The 25,458-nt window shown below is 39.7% G+C and overlaps 1 protein-coding gene across 1 annotated transcript in view; it reads left to right on the top strand.

Annotated features, from left to right (window-relative positions):
• The window catches only part of NR4A3 (nuclear receptor subfamily 4 group A member 3), a 29,077-nt gene extending 3,625 nt beyond the window's left edge, over positions 1–25,452 (top strand). Inside the window, exons 3-8 of the mRNA XM_057368341.1 lie at positions 2,063–2,949; positions 5,163–5,292; positions 6,245–6,417; positions 11,563–11,762; positions 12,945–13,123; positions 22,585–25,452. Of these exons, the coding sequence (XP_057224324.1) occupies positions 2,065–2,949; positions 5,163–5,292; positions 6,245–6,417; positions 11,563–11,762; positions 12,945–13,123; positions 22,585–22,847 (1,830 nt within the window). The 5' untranslated portion in view covers positions 2,063–2,064 and the 3' untranslated portion in view covers positions 22,848–25,452. The remainder of the gene's footprint in view (positions 1–2,062; positions 2,950–5,162; positions 5,293–6,244; positions 6,418–11,562; positions 11,763–12,944; positions 13,124–22,584) is intronic.
• Positions 25,453–25,458: the final 6 nt, after the last annotated feature.

The raw sequence follows: 25,458 nt of genomic DNA on the forward strand, positions 1-25,458 counted from the left end.
TGGTGCCCTAAGTGGAAAAGTAGGGGTTAGAATTAGACAAGTGCGCTGGCAAAAGGCAAGGTAGGAGGAGTCCCACAGAGCCAGGAGAGACCAGACCTTAGGGTTAGGGATATTTTTTCAGTCGTCCGRTCAGAGTTATTTTAGACTTCTATTTTTCTAGTTCACTTATGCACAGAATTCAGTGACATAAYTCTGTTATGCTCAGAAAAATGCAGAAAAAAAAGGCATTATTATCTATTCCCTCGAACTCCTGCTTATTTTCTGAGTTAGCAAAAAAGCTTTTTACCATCATAGAGCTGTGTATCAACACGACCACTTGTGACATTATCTGTCCACTCACTCTGTTGTGTTCTGTCAGTTCTCAGTGGAGGTGTGTGGAAAGAATTTTTTYCCTTTTTACTTGATTAAGCACTGATCACTATGTTTTAACAGTCAGTCCTTAAACTAACAAGTGATAGTGATATGACTTGCCAGGAAATGTGTGTGCGTGGAATGGCATGGGCAGAAATTGATAGGAAAAAAAGCGAACAGTAGAATAATACATAAATAACATTGGGAGGCAAGGCTTGGAGGCGGGTTGTCCTGCTTTTTTCTTCAAGCTTTTGGATTTAAGAGCRGGAAGGTTCTTAATTTAAAGAAACAGCATTTTTTTTTCTCAGTTTTTCATGTTTTCTTGAGAAGAAGAAAGATCTGAATGGTTTGTGACAGCGTGATAATTCAAATTTGGTGCTTAGTTTAAATATGTTTATCTGCAAAGTAGGCAGGAAAGAATTAAAAGTTGATTTAACACAAATTATTTGGATTCCTGCATGCCAGGAGTGAGTATTTTAAAATTGTAAGTGAAAAGAGTTCTTAAAATAATGAGAAAAACCTCATTATTTTCAAGGCAGTTTTGTTTTTTTTTTAGCATGAATTATTTCTCAAGTGCTTCTGAATATAAATTACCATGATTAAGAAGAGATGAACTGCACTTAATTTTGATATACATTTTATCCATATTTACTTTTCTCTTTATGAGAAAATTTATACTAATTGATACATTTTCTTCCTCTGCTGTGGAACCAAAATACACCATACACTTTTAGTTCAAGTTGCAAATATTGGRCTAGAATTTCACAGTGTTTAGTCAGGCAAACCTCAATGAATTGCAGAATTGGGTCTATTATTTCCTGTGACCAGCAAACTACATGGCAGGCTAGTAGGAAATGTAAAAGAAAATAGCAATCAGATCTTTTAGCCAGGCACTGTGTTGCTTCAACCATCCCAGCTATCAGTGAACTGCATTAAGTTTTATGACTAATGAATAAAACCMGCTGTATTACTGGCCTCAACCTTGCTTTCCCATAAAAACAGAAATACCACATATTTTTTATCSTACATTTTTGCAAATTTAGGAGTATGTTGCAGCCTCCACTTTTTTTAAGGAGAACATTCTACCAGAAATAAGCCTTAAAATCAATAATGAGACAGAAACCTTAAATGGTTAGCTGATCAGAAATATTCTTTAAAGGTCCAGAGTTGAGCAAGCAGAATTGATGTTTGCAAGCCCTGAGTAGCAAACCTTGTGATTTGAGTAATTACTCTGACATGTACTGCAGATGCTGCTCCTTTTAAAATAAATATAATTTTTAATATTATGCATTTGATAATCTYRTTTATGCTTCATGAAAGTTTTACGGCATGATTGCATGCATACAGAGAYAGATTTAGAGTCATAAACTGTTCTCATTCTGCTTATCTAATTCTCATTGACACCTATGTATATTAAGCAGCAGATGTAGGGCAGCTYGAGATGGATTCTTCTCTCACTGTCACTGGTATAAATGTGAATTTCTCCCTTGACTTATGGGCAGGCTCCATAATACCAAATGTTAAGTTGGTCCCTGATGCATATTTCTTGTTGAAAGCAAAAGGCTCAAGGCTAATTTAAATGTCCGAATGGGAGTTGGGTGCCGGTCTGAGCTCTGAAATGTGGGAAAGCTTCTAGGAAAGAAGTTTGAGAGCCTGGGCCACGGCCTCGGTGTACCGGGCTTGTTGTTAACCTTTCCCTTTGCCCTTGCAGATATGCCCTGTGTGCAAGCGCAGTATAGCCCTTCACCGCCCGGGTCGAATTATGCATCCCAGACCTACGCGTATGGCTCGGAGTACAGCTCAGACATCATGAACCCTGACTATGCCAAGCTGACCATGGACCTGAGCAGTACCGAAATCACCGCCACTGCCACCACCTCCCTTCCCAGCTTCAGCACCTTTATGGAGGGTTACTCTGGCAGCTATGAGCTCAAGCCTTCCTGCCTCTACCAAATGCAAACTGCCTCGTCGGGCCAGAGGCCCCTCATAAAGATGGAAGACACCCGGCTGTCCCCGTACCAGCCCTCACTGCCGCCATCCGCAGATGAGGGGATGCCCAGCACTTCCATGTATTTCAAGCAATCTCCACCCTCTACGCCCACCACACCCGGCTTCCCTGCTCACCAGGGCCTGTGGGACGAGCCCCCGCTGCAGCCCACGCAGACCTGCCTGCCCCCCGGCCACCTGATGGACGCCAGCCCCATGAAGACCGTGCCTCCGCGCTTCCCTCTCTTCCACTTCAAGCACTCTCCTCCGCACACGCCGCCCGCGGCCGCCCACATGTGCTACGACCCCGCCTCGCTGAGCCTGCCCCTGGGCTCCGACAGGCCCGCCGCCAGCCAGGCTCCCATGGAGGGCCATTCCTACGGGCTTCACCTGGCCAAAAGGCCAGCCACCTTAGCCTTCTCACCGCTCGGCCTCAACGCAGCCACCTCCAGCCTGATGGGGGAGAGCAGCGGGAGYGGCAGCAGTGGCCTCCCGTCTCCGCCCAGCAGGAGCTCTTCGTCCGGGGAAGGCACCTGCGCTGTCTGTGGAGATAATGCCGCCTGCCAGCACTACGGGGTGCGGACATGTGAGGGCTGCAAGGGCTTTTTCAAGGTGAGAGCTCTGCGCTTTGCTCCCCTCTCTGCTCGCCCCTACCTCGATTCCCACCCCCTCTGTCTCCGCATGCTCCYGGTCCTGACCCCGTTTTAACACCCCATCATGTGTTAAACATATAACACCCCATCGTGTGTTAAAACTCAGGCCCCCCAGCAGGGTGGGAGGGACACACAAAGTTTTTAAAGGAGGCCAAGGAAAGCCCTCCGTGGGATAAAAGGATCAGCCATGCTCTGCTGAGAAGAGGCCATGGCAGTGTTCTGGGCAAACCACWTCTGGTCTGCCAGCATTTCTCAATGAAACATGGGTCGCCCCAGTTTAAGCTAGAAACTGTATTTATTCTGTAGTGAAGCTCACCCGGAGTACATTCCGCCTGGGTTTTACCAGTCGCCCATTCCAATTATACTTTGGTTTTAGGTGAGAAAAGAAACCCTGGAATTGTAAGGTCCACTTAATATTTTAGGGGGTGGCAGTGGTGCCGTTTGTTTGTCCTGGGGCAGATGGCTGAAGAGGAATGCAGGGTGGTCAGCACCAGAAAGAAACTGGTTCACTCATGGGACAAACCCTAGCACTACAAGYTGCATTTGGTTGCTGCCTTGTCATCACCCTTGAGCTCAGGAGCCCGGGTAGTCCTGACTGGGGGAAAGCTGCCTGCAGAGCAGTGACTAAGCACTGCACAGGGTCCTGGTGCCTGCTCTGCAGTGAAGGCAGCTTTGCAGCTGAATARAAACACCAGTAACTTACACACAGCAGTTTCTCCGTGGAAACTTGGTGCTTGTATTTTCAAGAGTTGAATATGCTCTTTTGATCTTAGAGTTGGGTGCTTTGTAATTTCCTTTYGGCAGACTGAGTCCAGGTTCCAGAATTAATTTCAGAAATAGCTTGTTTAAGTGAAGTGTTTGGGATAAACTTTTGGTAGGATGGTTCTGGACAGCAAGTTTAAGATTTGAAACATTTGGTATTGATTTGATATATTTCTTCTTGCTAAGATAGCAGTCATCCYCCTATTCTAGTAAAAGATAAAACAGGAACAAAAACAGTCCCAAAATATTTGGGAGGAGGGCTTAMAACGTTTTTTTATTGTAGGTGGAGCTGTCAGTGTTACTTAATAATAATCCTTTGACCACATGGKAAAATACATGTCTCCTATAAAACTAATTTGTTATTTAAATATAACTAGAAAAGGGAACACAGAGGGCATGGAAATAGCAGCTCTTCTTATCCCAAACCTACCCCTGTGGAAATCAACAGCATATATTTGATTTCTAACAATATCTTATTCTGCAAAATTAAACTGTTTTCTGCTTTAAATCACAATGAACAATATTTGCTGTGTCTCTTATATTTAGCACATTGAGACTTGTTTTTTGATAACAAACATAACTTGTGAAATAAAAATTCATCCATTAATTTAATTGTAGTGAAAGATTTAATATTGAMTGTTGATAAATTTGTTCCTGGTGTCTTTTCTAGTAATATCCTTTTGGATGTTATTTATTGATGTATCTTTGATTTTAAATATGGCAGCATGATACACTTTTGCATTAATATTTGTTATATTCTTCCAAACTTTAGCAGATATCTACAAATTTTAATTTTGTTTTGTATTTTTCAACATGACTTTAGGGTTAATTAAATGTACATGACTGTGGCATCATTCTGTCTTTTTTCCTCAGGTCAGGTTAACTTTCCCTGAGTATTTAACCAAACATATTTTGTGGGGGTTTCTGGTATTTTTATTTTTCTCCCTGATGATTTTAATGGCTAACCAAACCAGTTATTGTGGTATTTGACTAACAATAGTGATAGCAAGAGAAGTACATTGCAGATCATTTTGATTTTATTTTAATAAGGTCAGCAATAATCAAGGGAATGAACCAAGTAGAAAATTGTTCCCAAAGGGATATTAAAAGCGGAGATAATCTAATCCCCAAAGGTAGATGTGATGACCTGGTAATTTCAGATATGATTTTATCATTCAAAGTTGCCTGTCTCCAGAGACTTGCTTCAGAACAATCCTAGATGATTTTCATTGTCAGCAGCTAGCACTAATAAAATTGTTTTTCCTGCAGGCTAGTGTGTTAGGAAATTAATTTTATCTAATTATATGAATTGCACTGTCACTTTTCATGTTGTAATTAAAACACATTTTGTCAGGTTCTAAGTTGCTCAAGAAACGATCAGTTTACTATTTTTGTGTTGCATTTTCACAGAGAACAGTTCAGAAAAATGCAAAATATGTTTGTCTGGCAAATAAAAACTGCCCAGTGGACAAGAGACGTCGTAACAGATGCCAATACTGCCGGTTCCAGAAGTGTCTCAGTGTCGGCATGGTTAAAGAAGGTAAGGACTCTGGCTATTATCAACCCAGAAAACTGAAATATTATGTTTAATGAATCTGTTTGTGTGTGTGCATGTGTGAACATGGATGCCTCTACAGTAAATTTGACAGTGATGAGATTCATAACTTACCCAAAATATGTGCATTTATATAATAATGTATTGATTTTCTGCTTTTCACCCCTATTATCATATTTAGACTATAGACCCCAGAGTTCAAGAACATCAAGGTCACAAGAGGATAATTTGACAGTGGCCAAAATGTCTCCTTTATTAACCCTGAACATTGCTCGATAATGCTGTTGGCTTCCCCTTGTTATCTCACCGGGGGCTGCACTGGRTTGTGTGCATTTTGACGTAGGATCTCATTTCATTCCCATAAGCTGATTGTAAATTTGCAATTAATTTAAATGGAAACAGGATCAACTCATTAGTCCCAATTCTGCAAATATTTAAGTGTGTGAGTAATATTGTGTGAGCAGTCCCATTGCAAATACTGACATGGATAATATAACCTATATAGTGTGACCGTATTTTTTYAAATGCTTCAAGAAGGCTAAAATTACTTTGAATGAACGCCTCTGCCATTTAAAAGAGACACTGGCAGTAGAAACACTAAAATCTGTGTTTCACRTTCTGGGTTTTTTCCAGCAGTGGAGTGTTATGGGCATACGTACATGGGCACGCAGACATGCTGCAAACAAAGCATGGACACAAGGAACACAGCGGGGCTCTCGGTAAGCAGCTACATTGCTGCTTACGATCGTAGATCTGACACACTTCTGGTGCCATTTGTGTTCCTTTGCAATCAAAGGCATCAAGAGCATGTGCTGAAACTGGAGAAGGCTCCAATTTTTGTGGGGCTGCTCACCGTTAGAAAATCAGGGTGTTCATTTGGATCCATTGTATGCTGGTAYCTTCACAACTGATTCCCTTGGGATTTTTTTTCACCTAGTTGTCCGTACCGACAGCCTGAAAGGGAGAAGAGGTCGGCTGCCTTCCAAACCAAAGAGCCCCTTACAGCAAGAACCCTCTCAGCCCTCCCCRCCCTCTCCTCCCATCAGCATGATGAATGCCCTCGTTCGAGCTTTAACCGACTCCACGCCCAGGGAGCTGGACTATTCAAGAGTATGTCTCACCTTTCTTTCCCTATTCGCTTTCTGCATGGAAATGATTTGCAAGCTGCATTTCTCCTTACCAGCCGGTTTGCCAAAATGAAATTAAGTGTGAAATTTTGATGAGGGTAAAAATTGGTCCAGCCAATTTTGGCTTTTTGTGATAGGTGGACGATGAGAGGAAAGGAAGTGCAATAGGYATTAGTGTTAGTAACTATTAATTGTGAGGATCTCAATCACAAAATAATCTGCAGTTTATTCCATGGCTGAGRGGAAGCAAAAATGCATGGATAAATAGAGCATTCTTCTTGCAAAAAAGGCTGTGCCAAAATACAATGAATTATTATTCTATTGATTAACCAATAGCAGTACTTGTATGTCAAATAGCTTAACTTCCATTTTCTGAAAGCTAAAATTTAATAGCACTTCCCTAATATTCAGATAGAAGGGTTGCAGAGTGTGACACTGGATGGATAGGACCATTCTTGTTGAAATCAATAGGGATTTTGCCATTATTAAAGTGGGACYAGGGTTGGCTTTGGATACCCCAGCACAAATATTCCTTTACTAAAACTCACATTTTTAAAACAAGACTTTAAAATCAAAATTATGATAAATCATTTCAGCAAAGCTTTACCAAAGATTATATATTTTTGTAATCTTGTTCTTTACTGTATCATAGTCACAATTTAAATATTCATGGAATATTCTGAAAGGTAAAAAAAAATGTTCTGTAGTCATTAAAATACAGCATTGAAATGGCTTGTTAAATACAATTTTAGGCAGGTTGATAAGGATAAGAAAAAAAACTACAACTAAGGAAAAGCAAGATCAAATTCTTTCCCCTTAAAGAAATATGGTTAAATTTGAGACTGTAAAAAATAGCAGCTGTACTCAGACAATAAYGCCATTGGCTATTTATCACTTGTTACTAAGTAACATTTAATCCCAAAGCATATTTACTGTAATGATATTAAAAATTACTATATTTATATATATATAATTTAGCAATTTACAGTATGCTGTAACATATTTCCTTCAAGCTAATCTGTAAGTATTAAATCATGTAATTTTTCAAGTTATTATTAAGAATTTAGCTGCTCAGTATCTGACAACCTACTATGGGAAGAGTACATTAGCCATATCTACGTGTACCTTAACTTACCCGGAATGTCTCAGGGATCATTCTGCAAATACCAGGGTGTGTGATGAGCTGTGCTCATTGATAGAAATCTGTTGGGTTCCACAGAATTGCAGGAGTCTGTTAGTCCAGGGGCCATAGTTTGTATTTATTTATTGATGTAAAGTTATTTTGCATTTACAAAAAACTGAACAAAAACAATGTATTATCATTTGACTTTTTTCTTTGTTCTGCAGTAATTATTTCTCTTTTAATGAAAACAAYCCATAGATTTAACTGTTGAACAATTCTGTTGGGCATTACATGGAGCATGTGATTGGCAGTAAATTAATTTAGTCTTGGTAGCTAAAAGATTAAGTATGATTGTCTGTTAGAACATATTAATATCTAAGTTTTTCTTTACACTAAAACATATAATAGTCTGTTATGCCCAGCAGTACTGAAAAGACAAAAATATTCTACAAGAAATTAATAGATTCTTACATTTTTCATAAACATTTATATTTGTTTTGAAAAGTTAGRGGAGATCAGAAACAAATGCTGTGTAAAAAGCAAGATTAACTAAATGAACTATGCCATAAAMACAGTGCAAAGCTAAAATATTCCTATGAAGAATAATCTTGTACCTGTAAAGACTAATTTACAGCATGTTCAACTAGGCTGTGACTTTGCTGAGCACCACAAATAGGCAGGTCTGGAAACCTGGCTTKGGAGTCAGTCCTGACGCTTCTGCAGATACGACCTTAATGTTTAGCATGGTCTTCATGTTTACAAGCTGTAATTTCTTGACTGTCTTAAAAATACTGATAAAAGTTTCAGAGAGAAAGGTGTATCCCTTCCCTCCAAAAATCCTACACACACACACACACCTCTCACACTCAGAGTAACCCAGGGAAAAAAAACAAAAACAAAAGTAAATTACATAAGCTAAAACTTTACACCAAGACATTGGAAACAGTTCTGTTCAGAACATGGCTGCTTTTCCTCTCAGCACTGGTTTTAACTTACCAGCCCACAGCAGTGGTATATTTAGGTACTTGGTTTCAAAAGGCAATTGCCAAGGGCCGTAGTCTGGTGTCACACCTGCTTGCTGGTACAATTCCCTGAGTTTACGCTTTTAAGGAAGTAAGATGAGAAACAGACCCTATATCTTGCCATCCTTATTCATGCAGAGTAGGCACCAATTTAGATAGAAATGCTGCCTTTTCAGAGGGGAGAGCAGCATTTAGGCAATAATTCCCCCCCTTCCTTGGCTACAAAATTAAGCATATATTGTGGCTTTTGGAAAAATGAGTGTAGGCTTTCCTCTGTGCTGAGAAGTTGTTGTTAGGCTTTTGCMGCTGTAGCCTTTGATGAAGGACTGATGAAAGCAAAGGGCAGAGCTAAGTTGTGCTATCGGGCTTCCCAACCTCAGGCTTTCCAAATCTCTTCAGATATAACATACAAGTTAATGTTGCTTGCTGCACATGCAACCCCCTCCTTAAGTAACAGTCAGATTTCATTTAATTCCCAAAGGAGCTCTGAGGAAGGGAGTGGGGCAGTGCTTTGTCTTTTGTCTTTTCCTGGTTTGCCTCCTGTCTGCATAGGGCAGGTTCAGAAATKCAGATCAGAGGGAGCCCTTCCGTCCTTTGGCCTTCTGACCAAGGGCAGGATTGCCAGCTGTCTTGGCCTCAAGTTAGGTCAAATATCAATTCTTGTCCATTAAATAATCTTGGAAAAAACCCACAATTGTGGGTGAAACGGAAACATACATACTGTTTATGGTTACTTATAACCTCCTACATCTGTTACAAGTAAATAATATTTTATTTTAACAGTTCTTTGTAAGTGCTAACTCTTTGTAGCTAGTGTTGCAGCAGCTGAAAATTACACAATTCCCTATAATCTTTTACCTTTCTTCTAAAATTGCTTTCATGGGATAGACTATAATAAAAAATACAGGTTACAATTTTTTTAGATGCATTTGATMCAGTGCCCAATGTGGGGTATACCACAACATAGCATTCACAGTTATGCAACATAATGTAGCATCCAGCTCCATTAGAAAATGTTAAAACTTTGCCTTACTTTTGCCAAAGGAATGTTTTATAAATATTGGGAACAAATTAACACCTGGTATAATTATGCTGAGTTGTGATGATTCATATTTAGAATGAACCCATTCAGAATGGGTAGTATCTTTTTTCTTTTCRTTTTCTTTTCCTTCCTCTTTACTGCTCAAAGGATCAACAGTGTGTCTTGCCTTAGCAATACCTATGGTGAGGCAGGAGTTTCCATCAGCCTATTTAGTTTCCCTGTGTAGTAAGCAAGAGTCATAGGTCAGCTCCTGTGCAGCAAAGMACATCTCCCAGAATCAAAATGCACACTTGTAGTGGCTTGTTGTGCAGCTTCACGTCACTTTGGAAAAGCAAATGATCTTTTTCTGCCCATTAATTACCTGRGTGCATCTTGCTGCAGTCCAGTGCCAGGAGTAGTTGATTCATGCTGCTTGAGCATCCTCAGCTGCTCCATTTGGGTGTGGGTCTGAACACATAAATGATGCAGCACGCAGATTTTTCTGCTGCTGCTCCCCATCTTCTCTGCATTGTGGCCTCTCCTTGCCTCACTATCACAGGATCCTTTGGAGTAGCTGGGGCAGAATTTGTCTCCACATGAGCTTTACAAGGATTGCACATGTTTCACAAGCTGATTAGGGATGTGAACTGAAGCTTACCATGGGACATCATGCAGTTAATGTTGGGGAAGCAGAACAGAGTCGCTAAGGTCTAGTGCCAGGATCCCACATACAGGCAGAAGTCTCTGGGATTGCTGTGATTCTCCCGTCGGCTGTGTCTTCCGTCCCTTACCTGCCAACTTGGGTGACATCACAGCCACGTAGCATGGCTGTAATAYGGTACTCCCAGGCTGCCAGTCCACTGTTACTGATCAGGAAAGAGTTGTGGATTACTCTGCTTCCACTCTGGGTTTGAGAGTTGCTAGGGTGGCCTTTGGGCTGATAAACTCAAGCCCTAGCTACATAGGGAGGTTGTTTCCAAAGGGTGTGCACACTTCTTTTAGCCATGGAGACTATACCTCAGCCTTTCTTTGGCTGAGTCTAGGAGAGATGAAGTGGGTATGAAGTCTCTCCCAGAAATAACCCAGCAGATGTCTGATGGTGAGGATGTTATTACAATRAATGCCACACTATTCAGTACCTGCTCAGAAAACCAGCAGCGCTTTCCAAGCATAGAAYTGGACTAAGCCACAAAAGCTCCTGTTGTATTTTCTGCTGAGAGAGAGAGAGCAGTGTCAAAGGAGTGACAGGGATCCACTGGTGACGAAGTAGGAGATAGTGGGGAGGCAGCTGTCAGAGGGTCACAGGRAAGCTGAGCAAGCTGAGACTGTCAAATAGTTGCCTGGAAGAGTTATGGCTGCATAAGCAGGATAATGGGTTCTGCTGWACCTCAAATGCTTCAATTTGAAGGATAAAAGGTGATATGGGGCAGCTGGTTTACTTTGAACCAATTCTGTATTCAAATGAAGCAATGCTGCATGTGTCAGATAAAGCGTGATTTATCTTATGTGTCTCTATCACTGTCAGATAAAATGCACTTTGTGAGGTTTTGGAAGAAATCTGCATTTCCGACATATTGAGACAAATTCATCAATGGGAGAAGTGTTTCATTGTAGTAAGCCAAATAATGTTCCTCATATAGTATGATGCAAATTATCCTAAACACCAGGTTTCTATTTCTGTTCACAAATAGCATATAGGTACTTGTAAAACATGATATTATGTTTTGGTTATAAATTTGAAATTACTTCTATACWTATGGAAATATTTTTGTTTTATCTATCTGAATAGCAAAATGCCTGTAGGTAGCCAAATAAGTAGATAGATGTAGACCTACCTTTTATGTCTTTGTTAATAATACCAGCTTTGCCACAGAAGGAAATGTTGTCGGGCAAATAATGCTGTWTGTTTCACAGAATGCCCTTAAATGCATATAACCTTGCTTTCTGTGGCTTTCATTTTAGTACTGTTCCACTGATCAGGCTGCTGCAGGCACAGATGCAGAACATGTACAACAATTCTATAATCTTCTGACTGCCTCCATTGACATAACTAGAGGCTGGGCAGAAAAAATCCCAGGATTTACTGACCTCCCAAAAGAAGATCAGACATTACTCATAGAATCAGCTTTTTTGGAGCTGTTTGTACTAAGACTCTCCATCAGGTAATTATTTATTTCGTTTTCTCWTAAGATGATGTGAAAAATCATCCATCTGAATATTTTAAAGGAATAAATATGGCACTATCTTTGAATGACGTCGATGATTGTACAAAAAAAATTTCTACAAAATAAGCAGGAATGTCTGCATAAAAGGATATGGTATTTAATTTGTTTTACACTGCTGGAAAAACCAAGAAGGTGATTTTAAAAGAGACCATAGGTCTCACAAATGTGTGTCTTTTATTTGATCTATCCCATCTTCTTCCTACATGGTAATCAAAATTTATCCTCGGGTACTATTTGAGCAAGATTGCTCCATGCTCATAAGTGTGAAATATAGAAAAGCACTCTAAGTATGAAAGTTTTTTTCTTTTCCCTTTGTCACCTGTTTCTGAAAGGGATGAAGAAGATTTAAAATTTTGTTCAGATTGTTTTTCTTCTTAATACCAAGTCATTGAATAGAGTGAGATGCTATTTGTCAGTCTAGCACTAGTTAAGACACTTTAGCAAACCCACTTTCAGGAACTGGCAAAAATGCAGGCTGGTGATTTCAATTATGCCATTGTTTATTTAGGTTGAAAATGACCTTTGCATGTGTTTTTATTTAACAAAGATATTGGCAATGGGGAGGGGAAGAAGATGAGAGGTTGGCTGTGATTTCTCTCTTACAAACAGGTTTTCGTACAAAAGAGTTTGTGCTTTTATCTTATTGTGCTGCATTATTGCATGCGTTTTCCATTGTTTTCTCCTCACCAATTTTTACAATCTGAAAAATGCAGATGATACTAAGCAAATGCTGAGAGTTGCAGAATCTATCTTTTTATTAGTTTTGCATTTCAAAATGCACTTGCTTAGTATTCCTTTGATTCAAACATACAGTATTTAATGCAAAATGTCTTCTCTGTTTATGCCTTTGGGCAGGACCAAAATCTTGACTAATTAGACAGTCTACACCACATGCTACAGCTAACCTCAGGCTTATAACTCTACCAAGTAAGCAATCATAGAAGCTTGTTTGTTGTACTTTGGCCCCAAGGGAGAAACATATTGTCAAACGTGAATGCCCACATATGTCTCAGGATAATATGCCTTGGATTTTAAATGACAGACRCTTCAATACTGGTTATGCACTTTGCTGTAAAGTAGAAGATGCATTTGTAATTTTTTCAATTGTTTTTATTTGAGGTCTGATACTGCTGAGGATAAGTTTGTATTCTGCAATGGACTCGTGCTTCATAGACTTCAGTGCCTTCGAGGATTTGGGGAGTGGCTCGACTCTATTAAAGACTTTTCCTTAAACTTAAAGAGCCTTAACCTTGATATCCCAGCCTTAGCAAGTCTATCAGCTCTAACTATGATTACAGGTAAGTGCTCCTTTGTTAATAGAAAGCTTCAGASTCTAATGTTGTGCTTTATTGTAGGTTCAAGCATTTCAGTTAATTTAGCCATGTTCAGGGTAAAGTGATTATGATTTTTAAGCASTGGCATGACCATATTGAAATTGTGAATTAACATTAGGCTATCAGACACCCCTATTAACGTGTAATTAACTATTTCTTTGCGGCTTTATTGTTTTCTTGGAATAGTCTGTAAAAAGCAAACTGTTTCCAAACAAATTGTGTAGCTCCTACAAAAATATTCAAGATACTTGCTGAAGTCCAAGAAAAGCTTAATGAAATCAYCAGAGCTAGATCTTCTGTGTAGGAATACTAATATCAAGGCAGCTTGAGAGCTAGAAGCTGTACAGCTAGTAAAGCTCATCTCTCAGCAAGATAGCTAGAGCAGAAGGAGGACTTCATGAGGGCAGGCAGGCTGCTTTTGGTAGCCAGGCTAGCCTAGGTATTCCATGTACTGCTTTTCTGAGAGAGGAAAATCAGAGAGTAATGAGAAAAAGAGTCACATTCTGCAGTTGTACAAAAGCTTTTGGGTGTGCATGTGACCATATGACCCCTTCTGCCTGCTGGGGTGAACAGCAGGAAACTAATGTCAGAATCTGCCAAATCTGCCCAGTAAGTACAAAACAGGGGAACATAACCTTTCAAAGTGTCATTTTTGCATTCCTGAAACAATAAAGCCACTGCATACCTTGGGCATCTTGTAATAGAAGAGTCATGGTGGATGGCAGCAGGAGAATTTGGGAGATAGGGTGTCTGACAGCCATACAACAGAATTTGGAGCAGAAGTCATCTCCACGAGAGCTTCACACTTTTATCACAAAAACTGGTAATTTAACAGAGCAACTGTGTCATCAGTGTGAGACAGGGATTCAGTGTGCCCTGAGCTGGATCTTCTCAGGGATGCTATAAGCTCCACTGGGATAGATATYGATTTCCTTCTGCGTTTCAGGCATCCACTACTTTGCAGGCAGTGGCCTCCAGTACCAGCTGTAGTCTTCATTTCACCCAGGACAAGATGATGTCAGGGCAAAACTGAGAGAAAATGCTCRGTGACTGATATAAAAACTAAAATTGGCTAATTCCTGCTGACGTTTGTGGGCCAAGATTTTGGCTTCAGAGTTTGCATGGTCCACTTCCTGCATTTTGATGAAGGTTTAGTGTACCATGTATTATGTATTATTTAGTGTACCATGTTTATATGTAGCCCTTGGTTTCTTAAGCATTTTCTGGCTTTTTATTAATTTCAGTTCATTTCAGTTGCAGTTGGAAAGGGTACTTTAAGGTTCAGATACTGTTTTTTTTGGTAAAACATTTAAGACCAGGATAACTCGTTAGAGCTGCTTTACTCTGTATAAAATAATTTCCGAAATGAGTGGTATGTTAAAGTCAGAAAGAACATTCCCAATTTATTTTTTTTCTTTTTCATAGAAACATCCACTGGCCTATGTTCACACCTGCTTACATATATGTATTATAAATACATACATATATGTGTATGTGCATGCATACGTACATACATACCTCATGTATTTATGTATGTACATGAATTTAGATATCTCTAAATCAGGGACAGGTGCTGTCCCTGTGTACGTTTGCACACAGGCATATATGCTCATATACGTGTAGCACATATAAATGATTTAGATTATTTGCTGTATGTAAGATACGTCTTTTATAGGTAGACATAGGTGGTGTGTTCTTGATTATCTTCCTGGAGACTGAGGGTTTGTGGGTTGATTAACAGGATTCCCAGCAAGCTAACTGAATGTAGCAAAAGCTAATGTATAGGAAGCAAATTTATTGTCCTTACAAACCCATGCCCTGTTTTAACTTGGTAATTTGTTCAATTAAGCACTGCTTGCTTGCCCTTACATAAGGAGTCAAAGTTGTCCAGTGACTGGCTCAGTTCACTTTAGGATAATTAGAAATAGATTTTCATTGGATGCACCCCACACTTCTTCCTTTCCTTGATCATAACCCTTCCAAGACTTTGCTATAGTGTGCTGGTCTTCCCAAAGTTTCTAAGAAAATTGAAGCAATTTTTGCCTTTAAAAGGAGACAGTTTTTGTACATAGAAGCTTGAAGATTTTCTCTGTTTGTCAAGCTTCTCTTGAGTTTCTCACCTGCGCGTGATGGTGTTCAAAATCAATGTTGTTTTCTGCTTATTCTTTTATTTCACGAGGCTGTTATATCTCTGCTGATTTTGTCATAAGGACAGCGTGTATTTTCATGTGATCTAAATTAGACCAAAGCTCTAATGACTTACAGTCACAGGTTTCAGATGTCCAAGGGCAGTTAGCTAACTCAKGGACTCAGCCAGAAATTTGGTCACCTGAAAACGCATAGCATTGTATAATGATGAACAAAATTAAAAATAAAATCTGTAAGAGGAAATCAGTTGATTCTAGCTAGTGTATTGAAATTTTGTATCAGAAAACCTTGAGATTTGCCTCTAAAGTGGCATCCCACAAGAAATGGGTTCTTGTCCCCTGCCTGCAGTTTGAGTATGACAAGCCACGTGCTGGTTTTCTGCTAGTCACACCAAAAGAGAAAAAATAGTAAGAGAAAATATGAAAATATGAAACCTGAAGAAGTCTGAAATGTGGACTATTTTTAAGCATTGTTTTGAGGCTTGGCTTAGATTTAGATGAGTTGTGCCATTCTTGTCCTCCAGGGAAGGCACCCTTTTCTCCTGTAATGGACTGTTGGAGGCAAATCCTRCTTCGAGCCCTTTTTGTGAGCCAGACCAAGGGAAAGCAACATTTCCCAGAAGCATAGGATGTCCAACTATTGAGTACCACTGTGTTTTGTCTTGAGACAGCTTGATATATTTCATGGGCTGCAGAATGGCTGTTGTGTCTGATGATTGGCAGACAAGCTGGTGGTGAGAGAGACGCCCAAGGCCCTATCCCTGGTCTGATTTAAACAGGAAGGGAATCTGACTGTGGTTGTCCCATGCTCCAGGTGGATATCCATGCCATTAGGCTTCAGGATAAGAAGGAGCAGGAAAGCTCTTGTGAATCCATTTTGCCTTTATAGCAACACTGCAAAACCAGATTGCTGCCTTGAGCAAAATTTTCTTGATTATTATGCAAATTCCTCATGACTTGATGGCTTAACCAAAAAAAAGGAAAAGACAACAACCCTGTGATCTATAGTAGTAATAGCCTGTTTTAATACTACACAGCACCTTAGGTAGCATCAAATTGTCTTTCCAGGAAACAAAATACTTCTTCTGTGAATAATGACGTGTTAATTTTTCTTGATTTCATGAGTCCTGTCCTTAGCCCAAAAACAGATGTGCTCTTAGAAAACAAACCCTCTTGCTTGCTAGTCTTTGGCAGTTTTGCTGAGGGAGAAAGGTAAGAGGAGTCAGTACTCTCTGACACATATTCTCTTTGTGTTCCTCAAGAGTGACAGGGAAAACTAACACCTGTCTTCCAGTGAAGGAAGAGGGAATAAATGTAAAATTCAGTGTTGGAGACTAAAAGACATTCCACTGGTCCCAGTGTCCCAAGATACACTGAAGGCTGAGCTTTCATTTTGGGATATCAAATCATCTCCCCAGTAAAAGCCCCAGTAGTTCCAGTGACCTTCARCTAACCCTGCTGACTTGTTTGGAGYGGCAAAACTCGATGTCCTATCCCAAACACAGCTGCAGATGACAGCATAGAGTGCAAGGCTATAGGCATGTAGGGTCATTTGTTCTTTTTAGTAATTGTGAAGAGCATGACAAGAGATCTATTGAGTATCACAGTACTCACTAGTWCACTACATTGCTTGCTTTGAATAAAACTAAAGGTACAGTGTTTTGCATTATATATGCCATTAGGAAGTCCATATATTTGGGCTTTTCCTATTTATTTTATGTTTCCTGAAAATCTGTGGTATGTTGCCTAGAAGGAAAAGCATCATGTTAGATTGCTGATGAATTTTGAAGTCCTTTTAGATAAAACTTTAAAAAGCACCCAGAATGAAAGAAGTGACATCTGGTTTATTGTGCAGGCTTGCAAACAGTTAACTTTGAACACTAAAACACATGTGCTAAAACATATCTCTTTACTGTAAGATGCTCCTTTAGGATCTTCCTCTCTCTSTCTCTCTTCTCTTTTTTTACTTCCTTTGGTTGGTTTAGAAAGGCTGGACACAASTTCCTCTACAGCACATAAGTGTTGCTCTAAGCATCACCCAGAAGAAGGTAGGTAGGGAACAGCACATRATACTCACCTCACATGCCTATGAAAGTAGCAAAATTAGGCCTGTCATGTTCYTCTTCTTTGGATATTCTGTTGGTAGATAGGATTTAATGGGCTAAAGAAGAGTGCCAACATGGAAAGGAAATGCTGGTCATCTTGGGACAAGTTCTGTTGTTAGTTCCACACAGACTATTTCCATCAGTTTAGTGTGTTCATGGAGCACAAGTGTTCCTAGAACAACCACTGCATGATGGACTGGATAGTTTTGAAGATGAAGCTTTGCAGAGTAGACTAGGTATTAACTCAGCTTGTGCTTGAAAATGCTTCCTTGACTACCCAAATGACCATTCCTAATGCTCTGTTTTACAGCTTTTTCCTAACAGGGTGAAAATAAAAAGACAGAGAGTCCCATGCAGATCATCTCARGGGCACATTCTGATTTAGCCTCGAATTTCTGCCTGCTCTAGAAGTGCTAGCATTTTCTTCCTCTCTCTTTCTCCTTATTGACTAACTTTTCTTTATGCCCTTCCTTTCTCTATCCACATCAAGCCATTGTTTTGCCCACTTGACACTCWCAGTGGGATGCTGCCGAGTACAGAGCATTCTAGCCCTTATTCAGCCAAACTCTTTCAGCGTGTGTTTTATTTTAAGTGTGTTACAGACCAGCCCAGAACCACTGTATATACTGGGCTTATTCACACTCCTAATGCTTGGTTAGACTGGCACCAGACCACTGAAGAATATTGTGAGGTTACAATTAATTACAAGTTTGTGTTTGTCTTCCTGCTGTYGGGCTTTCCGTTCCAGTTTACAAACACAATTTGTAGCACCATCAGTCATAGCACGAAGTAGTAATCAGACCACTCTGGCTGAAAAGAGTCTGACTGCTGCAGTTCCTTCTGATATGAGTTTGTTCAATCTTCCTATAGAAGGGAGACTTACCTAGTCTTCAGCAGCAGATATCCTTCAGTCCCCTTGCCAGGATATCCTCTGGAGTGGGTGCTTTGTGTGCTGGGTCTACATACAAGCAGGTGGCAGACTGGAGGAGTGTAGGAGAGCTAGTTATAAAAAAAACCCCTCCAGATTGCATTGTCTGCCTTTCCCCCGCCACTTYGCTGAGGGAAATACTGTCAGCGTCAAAGTAAAGTACTCACTCCTCCTTTTTCACTCCCACTTCTTTGTTGAGGCAAGAACTCTGCAACAGTCTCCGTGCAGTCTCCGTGTTCTATTGAGGTTTTGTCAAAGGAGGGAGCAGACTGTGGTGTTCAGTGTGGTCACTCAGTTCATCTGACTTTAGGTACCTTGCACAGCTGATGGAGAATACAGGGCCCCTCCAGAAATTGTAATAATCTAAAAATTCCCACCCTTCCCATGATATTAGGAGGAGTTTGAGAAGTCTGTGCACCAAGGTTGGGCACTCTTGTGAAGTATCTGAGAGTAAGGCAGTRTAAGTATGGGCCAGATTGCAACATGAACAGAGACTCTTGAATCTGCCGAGTTGCAATGCTCCCATGTAACAGTGTGTGCATGAGACAGCCAGAAAGCTGTAGGCAGGTAGCTGTAGGAGCCTTGTGCTTATTTGAGTTATAGAAGGGGAAGAGGAATGCGAAGGGGGAAGAGAAAATCACATAACWGCATTGAAACCGAGACAATCAAGAGATCTATTTTAAGTCTGCAGTGTTCATCCACTGCGTTTCTGGTCAGACTGACACTTCAGAATGAATTAAGACTAAAAGGGATCTCCTGTGACACAGAGTGCAGACCCCAGGGTCTCTGAGGTACTTCAGGTCTTTGAAGTACTCGCACTCTCTGAGAGGCRTTTTCTGTGAAGGTAGTGCTCAGTCTGCCTGACCATGGCACAATCTACCTCGGGTCAGAGGTTAGGGAAAGAGGGACTAGCACAGCTGGTGATGGATTTCTTTGCTTTCTTCTTGTTGAATTTTTGTTGGTCAGTGTAATGATAGCACAAAATCACATTCAGCTTCCCAGGAAAAGGAGAAAGRTGTAAAAATCTTGCTGTTCATTGTACTGGGATGAGCTAATGATTTATTTCATAAGTTTGCAGAGCTTTAGAGGCAAGACTTTTCATGAGTCATTTTGACAGCATCTTTGCCATAAATCACCATTTTTCTTGCAAAAATCAATGATATCCTAAAACATTATTTTGGTTTGTTACAGGCTGGGAAATCCTATATTCACTTTATATGTGCTTTTGTCATTATAAGAAAGTCTGACTATGATAATATTTACACATCTCCTCAATCAGTTAGAGAAAATCTATGAGTTTTGACCAGCTGTAGTTCTTGGGATAAATCTTGGCCTTATCRTTCCCATGTGGATAAGAACATTCTGTGGACAACAGCAAATGATTAGAGGCCCTTGGCTTCAGTGCCACTGCATGCACTTAYCACGGGGGCCTTGTGCTGCTCTCTCAACGTTGTGTAGGAAAGACTGGGGGTCTTTCTTTGTGCCAACAGGACAGGGCATGTGAAAAGGACAAGAAAATGTGCTTCCTATTATTTGAACCCTGTTAAATCTAAATCTTTGAGCAAATTAGTCCCTAGACTCCTCAAGTCTACCAAGGAGAGGGGCTTAGATGAGTGTGTTCTTCAAAAGGTAGTTGTGTTCTAACACCAAAGACTGCAGTGGCAGTGCTGGTGCATGCAGTGTTCTTCCCTAGAAGAAGCTCTTCCACACTGATGGCTTTGACTTTCTATGGATGCTTTAGGAATTTAACAGTGAAAACACTAGAGGCAGTGCCAGGCATGAGGAGTTAACCCTTACAGACATTTGCAAGTAGAGAAGGCCATTGTATGGCAATTCACACAGGGGAGGACAATTTGGTTTATCAGGGACTGCTTTAATATCATAGCACCAGAAAGCAGCTTAAGGACAGACTATCTCTTAATTCTGAATTTCCATGGTTTTGTTATGCAAAGTAAGGCTACTAATATGATAATCTTTGCACATGTAGTGTTTTGCATCGGTACATTTCATGGCTATTGACCAAAGACATGATTTTTTCATGAAACCTTCTGAACTTGTTAGTGGGAGACAAGCTATTTAGTTCTGGCTGGAAACGCTAACAAGGTTGCTGCATGCTCTAGAGCTAGAGATAATTTTCCATACTCTGCATCAAGGTACACACCTACTCAGGCAGTGGTTTGAAAATGTGCTCTGCTAATTTGTAGTCAGGTTTTGGATCCATTCTAGTATTCCAGCTCCCTACATCTATAAAAATATCTTCACTTACACAGCTAGGAAACAAAACAGATTAAAAGATGGGAACTCTTCAAAGACTGCAAGATTAATTTAATGTCCTGAAGATTCTCTCAGTAGGCTAGTGATAAAAGAAAAAAAAAAAAGCCCTACAGCTTTTCCAACCTGTATAAAATATTTATCTGCCAAGATTTTTAATGGCAGAATCTGCCTAAGTATTTACTCTCAGTGACCTGTATAGTTAAGGCTTACATAATTACACTATACACCATTTACTGGAAAGGCTTTAAATATTCATTGACTTCTCATGTTTTAATGTAAACAAGGCACTTAGAATACCTACGTTTTTTAATTCCTGCAAGGTGAAAAAGATGTCTGAAGCAGATGTCACTGGTTGGATAAGTGTTGCTCTGAAACAACAAGGCAGATTGATGGTACTTAAATGATAGAGCACAGTAGCTTCTGGTCAGAGATGTCCACGTYTGCACATCTGATTCTGATCCCAAACCAGTATTATTCAGGAGCTAACTGTGCCTAAGTAAATACAGTTGGAAGAAAAAAAAAAGAAGTGTAAAATGGGTGAATATCCGTGGAAAACCAGACCTTTGCGTTTCTGACTGCCCCCATTGAATCCCGTCTGTTTTATTGGTTTGTAAAGAGCATCTAAGCCAAAACAGGTGGTGAGGGAAGGCAGCAAGGAGTTTCTACMCAGGCCTGGGCAAGGCACCTCTGCGTCTGGTGCGGGCATTGCTCCTTCTTCTGGAAGTAAAGAGAACGGTTCTCTTTCTGCTGTTCATTGGGGACAGACAGAGGTCATGTCTATTGCTTGCTCCTCCTGGCATGGAGGAACAAGACCTGGGGACAGTGGGCATAATGTGACTGCTGGCTGCCAGTGATGGGAGAGAGGGCCAGGGAATGAAATGACCTCTAAAGCATCAGACACAAGAACTGCCACAATTACTCCTTATCYATTGTTTTATATGTTTAATTGATTTAACTTATAATAACCTTCTTTTTTTATTATTACCTTGTCTGGCATGAATCTATTTCACGTGTAAATTATTATGAAGCCAGTTCTTACCTCTGTATTTCAAAGTCAGAGGCAAATCAAAACACCACAAATTTGAGATTTTTGTTCTGAATTTTTTTTTGTTCTGTTGTTTTAGTTCATCCACTAAGCCTTGATAGCAAACAACACTGAATTCTTTCCTCTGATTTTAATGAATCATGAATCTGATTTATTCTACTTGTGCTTAAAGAACTGTGAATRTATTTAACATCATTGTAATATTTTAAAAAGGTATTTGAAGGGGAACAAACCCCAGCTCCCCTTTCTTTTAGTAGTGCCGAGGTTTTTGTCATGGATAACATAGCAGCTGTTCAGGCATTGCTCACTCAAAGAAAAATAGTTAACTTCCAGGCTCCTTTTATCTTRGAGCTTTTAAAGATGAATAAACTAAAAAGCAGAAGCTGATCAAAATAACAAAGGGTAGTAAGGTGCCTTTAGTTTCTTATAAGAGTGACTGCAAATTCCTGGTGGAATTCTAGGCTGGGCGCTGATGGAGCTAGCTAAGGATATTGATCGCCACTTGAATTCACTGAATAAATAATGGTTGCCATAGTTATTGAGCATTCACAACTGGTGGGGAAGCACGGAAATCTCCAAAACACCTCCTGTGATAGTTTTGCTAGAAAATCACCCAATTAATTCTGTCTCATATCATGAAAATTATGTCAGATATGCAGGATGCTTGGATTCCTTGTACCAGAATTTCAGTCATAACTGAACATCTCTGTTGCCTGTTTAGCAGATAAAGAGAAAAGAGCGCTTGCCCTCTCTTATTTTGTGTGGCAGAAAGGTTAACTGACACCATATAACCCCAGCTGTTCTGAAAAATCTACACTTTCAAAGCACTTTTTGCGCTGAGWATGGACCTGAGGTTATGCCTAAGAAAATGCGTTCTCTCCATTTGAGACAGGAACGCTGACGTGTTTTTTCCTCTGGCTTTGCAGAACGACATGGATTAAAAGAACCAAAGAAAGTGGAAGAGCTATGCAACAAGATCACAAGCAGTTTGAAAGATCACTTAACTTTCAGTTGCCAAAACAAAGGACAACCGCTTGAGTCCGCAGAGCCGAAGGTACTGGGTGTTCTGGCTGACTTGCGTTCTCTCTGCACACTGGGACTGCAGCGCATCTTTTACCTGAAACTGGAAGATTTGGTGCCAGCCCCTTCCATCATCGACAAGCTGTTTCTGGACACCTTACCCTTCTGAGTCAAACCACCCTCCTGAGAGGCAAACGCCCACCAGAGCAGGCAAATGGATCGTGACTTACAGCTAACATTTCTGCCCTCACTTAACAGAAAAGCCGCTCCGAGTCTAACATGAGGTCTTTTCTGGCGCTTTGTCCTTACAACCTGAGGCCTGAAACTTACTGGCTTACTGGTTTGGGGTTGTGTTCTTTGTTTTCTTTTGTGTGATTTGGGTTTTTTAAATGGCTAATATGGCACTTTTGGACAATGCTATCCCAGCAGCAGTAAAAGGTTAACATGACTGTTTTAAATCTGTTGTTAAACTCCTCATGGTCTATGAGGAGTAAAATTGTAGAAGCTGTGTTTGAAAACAAGGACAGCAAATAGTTGTTTGCCAGGGTAGTATGTGTTTTGTGAGGATACCTTTAGCATACTTCCTGCATCAAGGGCACATACATCAGCACAATCTAAACAAAAATTCACTTTTTTAGCAAAGTACATTCAATTAAACATTTCATACAAATCAAATATAGCAAAATGACAATGGCTGTTAGCTCCCATGTTCAAGTGCAATTTTTTAAAAGTGCTGTCTTACTAAGTCTCGTTTATTAACTAATTTATTTTACTAAGAAAACAAACGGAAGAAATCAAGTGAGAAAATTACATGCACTAACTTACCTGACAGAGTTTTCCAAACTTGATTCCATGTAGCGTGACTTATTGACAAATGTATGTGGAAGACACGGGAGCAATTGTGGCTCAGTTGTTCCTTAGCTAAGGAAACCCGAGTAAGTAGTGATTGGAGCATACAGGGTCAGTATCAGGGATAGTTCATTTCTAGACTTCTAACACAARCGACTAGTTAGTAAACAGACAGAAGATGGTTTTCAAGAACAAGCAAGTCTTGTAAAATAGTATGAATGTAAGTGCTAGGAAGGATATAGTGGGCTGCGTTTAAACATTCCGTGTTCGTACTCCTTTTTGTATGTTTATACTGTTGATGCCATATTAATATGAGATAATTTGTTGCATAGTGTCTTTATTTGTATAAATGTTTGTATGCATGGTATATTGTAATGGCTTTGCCTGTATTTATTGCAATGACTGCCAGCTCATGGGAGCCCTGTTACACACGATAACTAAAATGGGGTGTTCACACTGACTCAGATACACCAKTTGGAAAACTATATACATATATATAATGTGTATGTATATATATGTATATACATATATTTTGTGTGCGTGTGTGTGTGYGCGCGTGTCTTTTTATTAACCATTTGTATATAAAATATCTGTCAAATCACAAGCAGAGTTATTTTACAGTTTATTTGCAGTGACTTCTAAGGCAGTACTGTTTAGCACTTTGATATTAAAATCTTGCTCATGTTTTGCTAAATTCAAATAATATTTAAGAAGTTCAGTTCTAAAAAACTTTATATGCACTGTATTAAGTCAAAATTTTGTTGGTCATTTTGCTAAAGAAATTTTTGAATGTCAACCTGATGTCACTGTATCTTTTGTTAGCTTTAAACATTCTAGCTTTTGTCTTTTTTTAAACTATGCTGTTTATATGGAAATTAAATTATACAATCAAACAGATGCCAAATGAATTGCCTAATTGCTGCAAAGGATAACCCAGATATCGAGTCACTGTATGGTTTTCAAATAGTAATCTGGTATTTTATCACTTACTATGTTTGGATGTGCTTTTATGAAAAAATTATTCTTATATCAAGATTTATAGTAGTGTCAATAGGGAAACAGACTTCTAATCACTATAGTTAATATTTCTGGTTTACCTGCAGATAATATTTGGAAAAGTATTGCTTTTTGTATTGACTTTTAAGCTTATGTGCAAACATAATAGCATAATTAAATATCAGAGAAGCTAATGTTTCTTGTAGGTTGCTGTAACAAGCCTGACCAGCAAGACAAATATATTTTGACTGAATTTGCTTTTGTATATACTAAATATATATATATATATATACATATATATATATATACACTCACACACATGTGCGCATACAAAAACATACAGACATAAAATCCAAAAAAAAAGTATTTGCTTTTGTCTCCTTGTGTAAGACACAAGCTCCCTCGAGAAATTACTTTTATGTAGGGACAAATCCTGCCAGGTGCTGAGCACCAGCCAGACGAGGGCTTGCAGGAGCTTTCTGCGAGTGGGCCCTTACCAAGGATTTTCAGGCAAATCAGCATAGTACAGTAACATTGCTTTTTTGTTGAGCAAGGTTTATTTATTAAARCGGAATGTGAGTGGGAGGAAGCAGGTTCAGAGCCCCGTGTGAGATTTCACGTAGTCTGTGTCCTCCAGTCTTCCATAGATAGTCTTAGCTGTGATACTCTCCCAAATCCCATCATCTGTGGAATTGTCTTTCATGTCAACTTCAATACACTGATTCATCCTTGAGTACAACCGGTGACCTGTCACAGTGGTAAAAGAAAGAGTTAATGCAGAATAAATCTACTACTATTCTTAGAGCTCTCTCAGTGTGAACATGCCTTTGTCTAGGCAGAATTCAGGAATATATCAGGTGTTAAGGGAGAGTGCCTTGCTTTTATTTCAGAAAACAAGAGTTTCTTGAGTTTCTTCACTCAGCTAACCACAGTAC

This window comes from Malurus melanocephalus, unplaced genomic scaffold (assembly GCF_030028575.1).
Source record: "Malurus melanocephalus ecotype Western Australia unplaced genomic scaffold, MMel_1.1 scaffold_90, whole genome shotgun sequence".
Classification (NCBI taxonomy): domain Eukaryota; kingdom Metazoa; phylum Chordata; class Aves; order Passeriformes; family Maluridae; genus Malurus; species Malurus melanocephalus.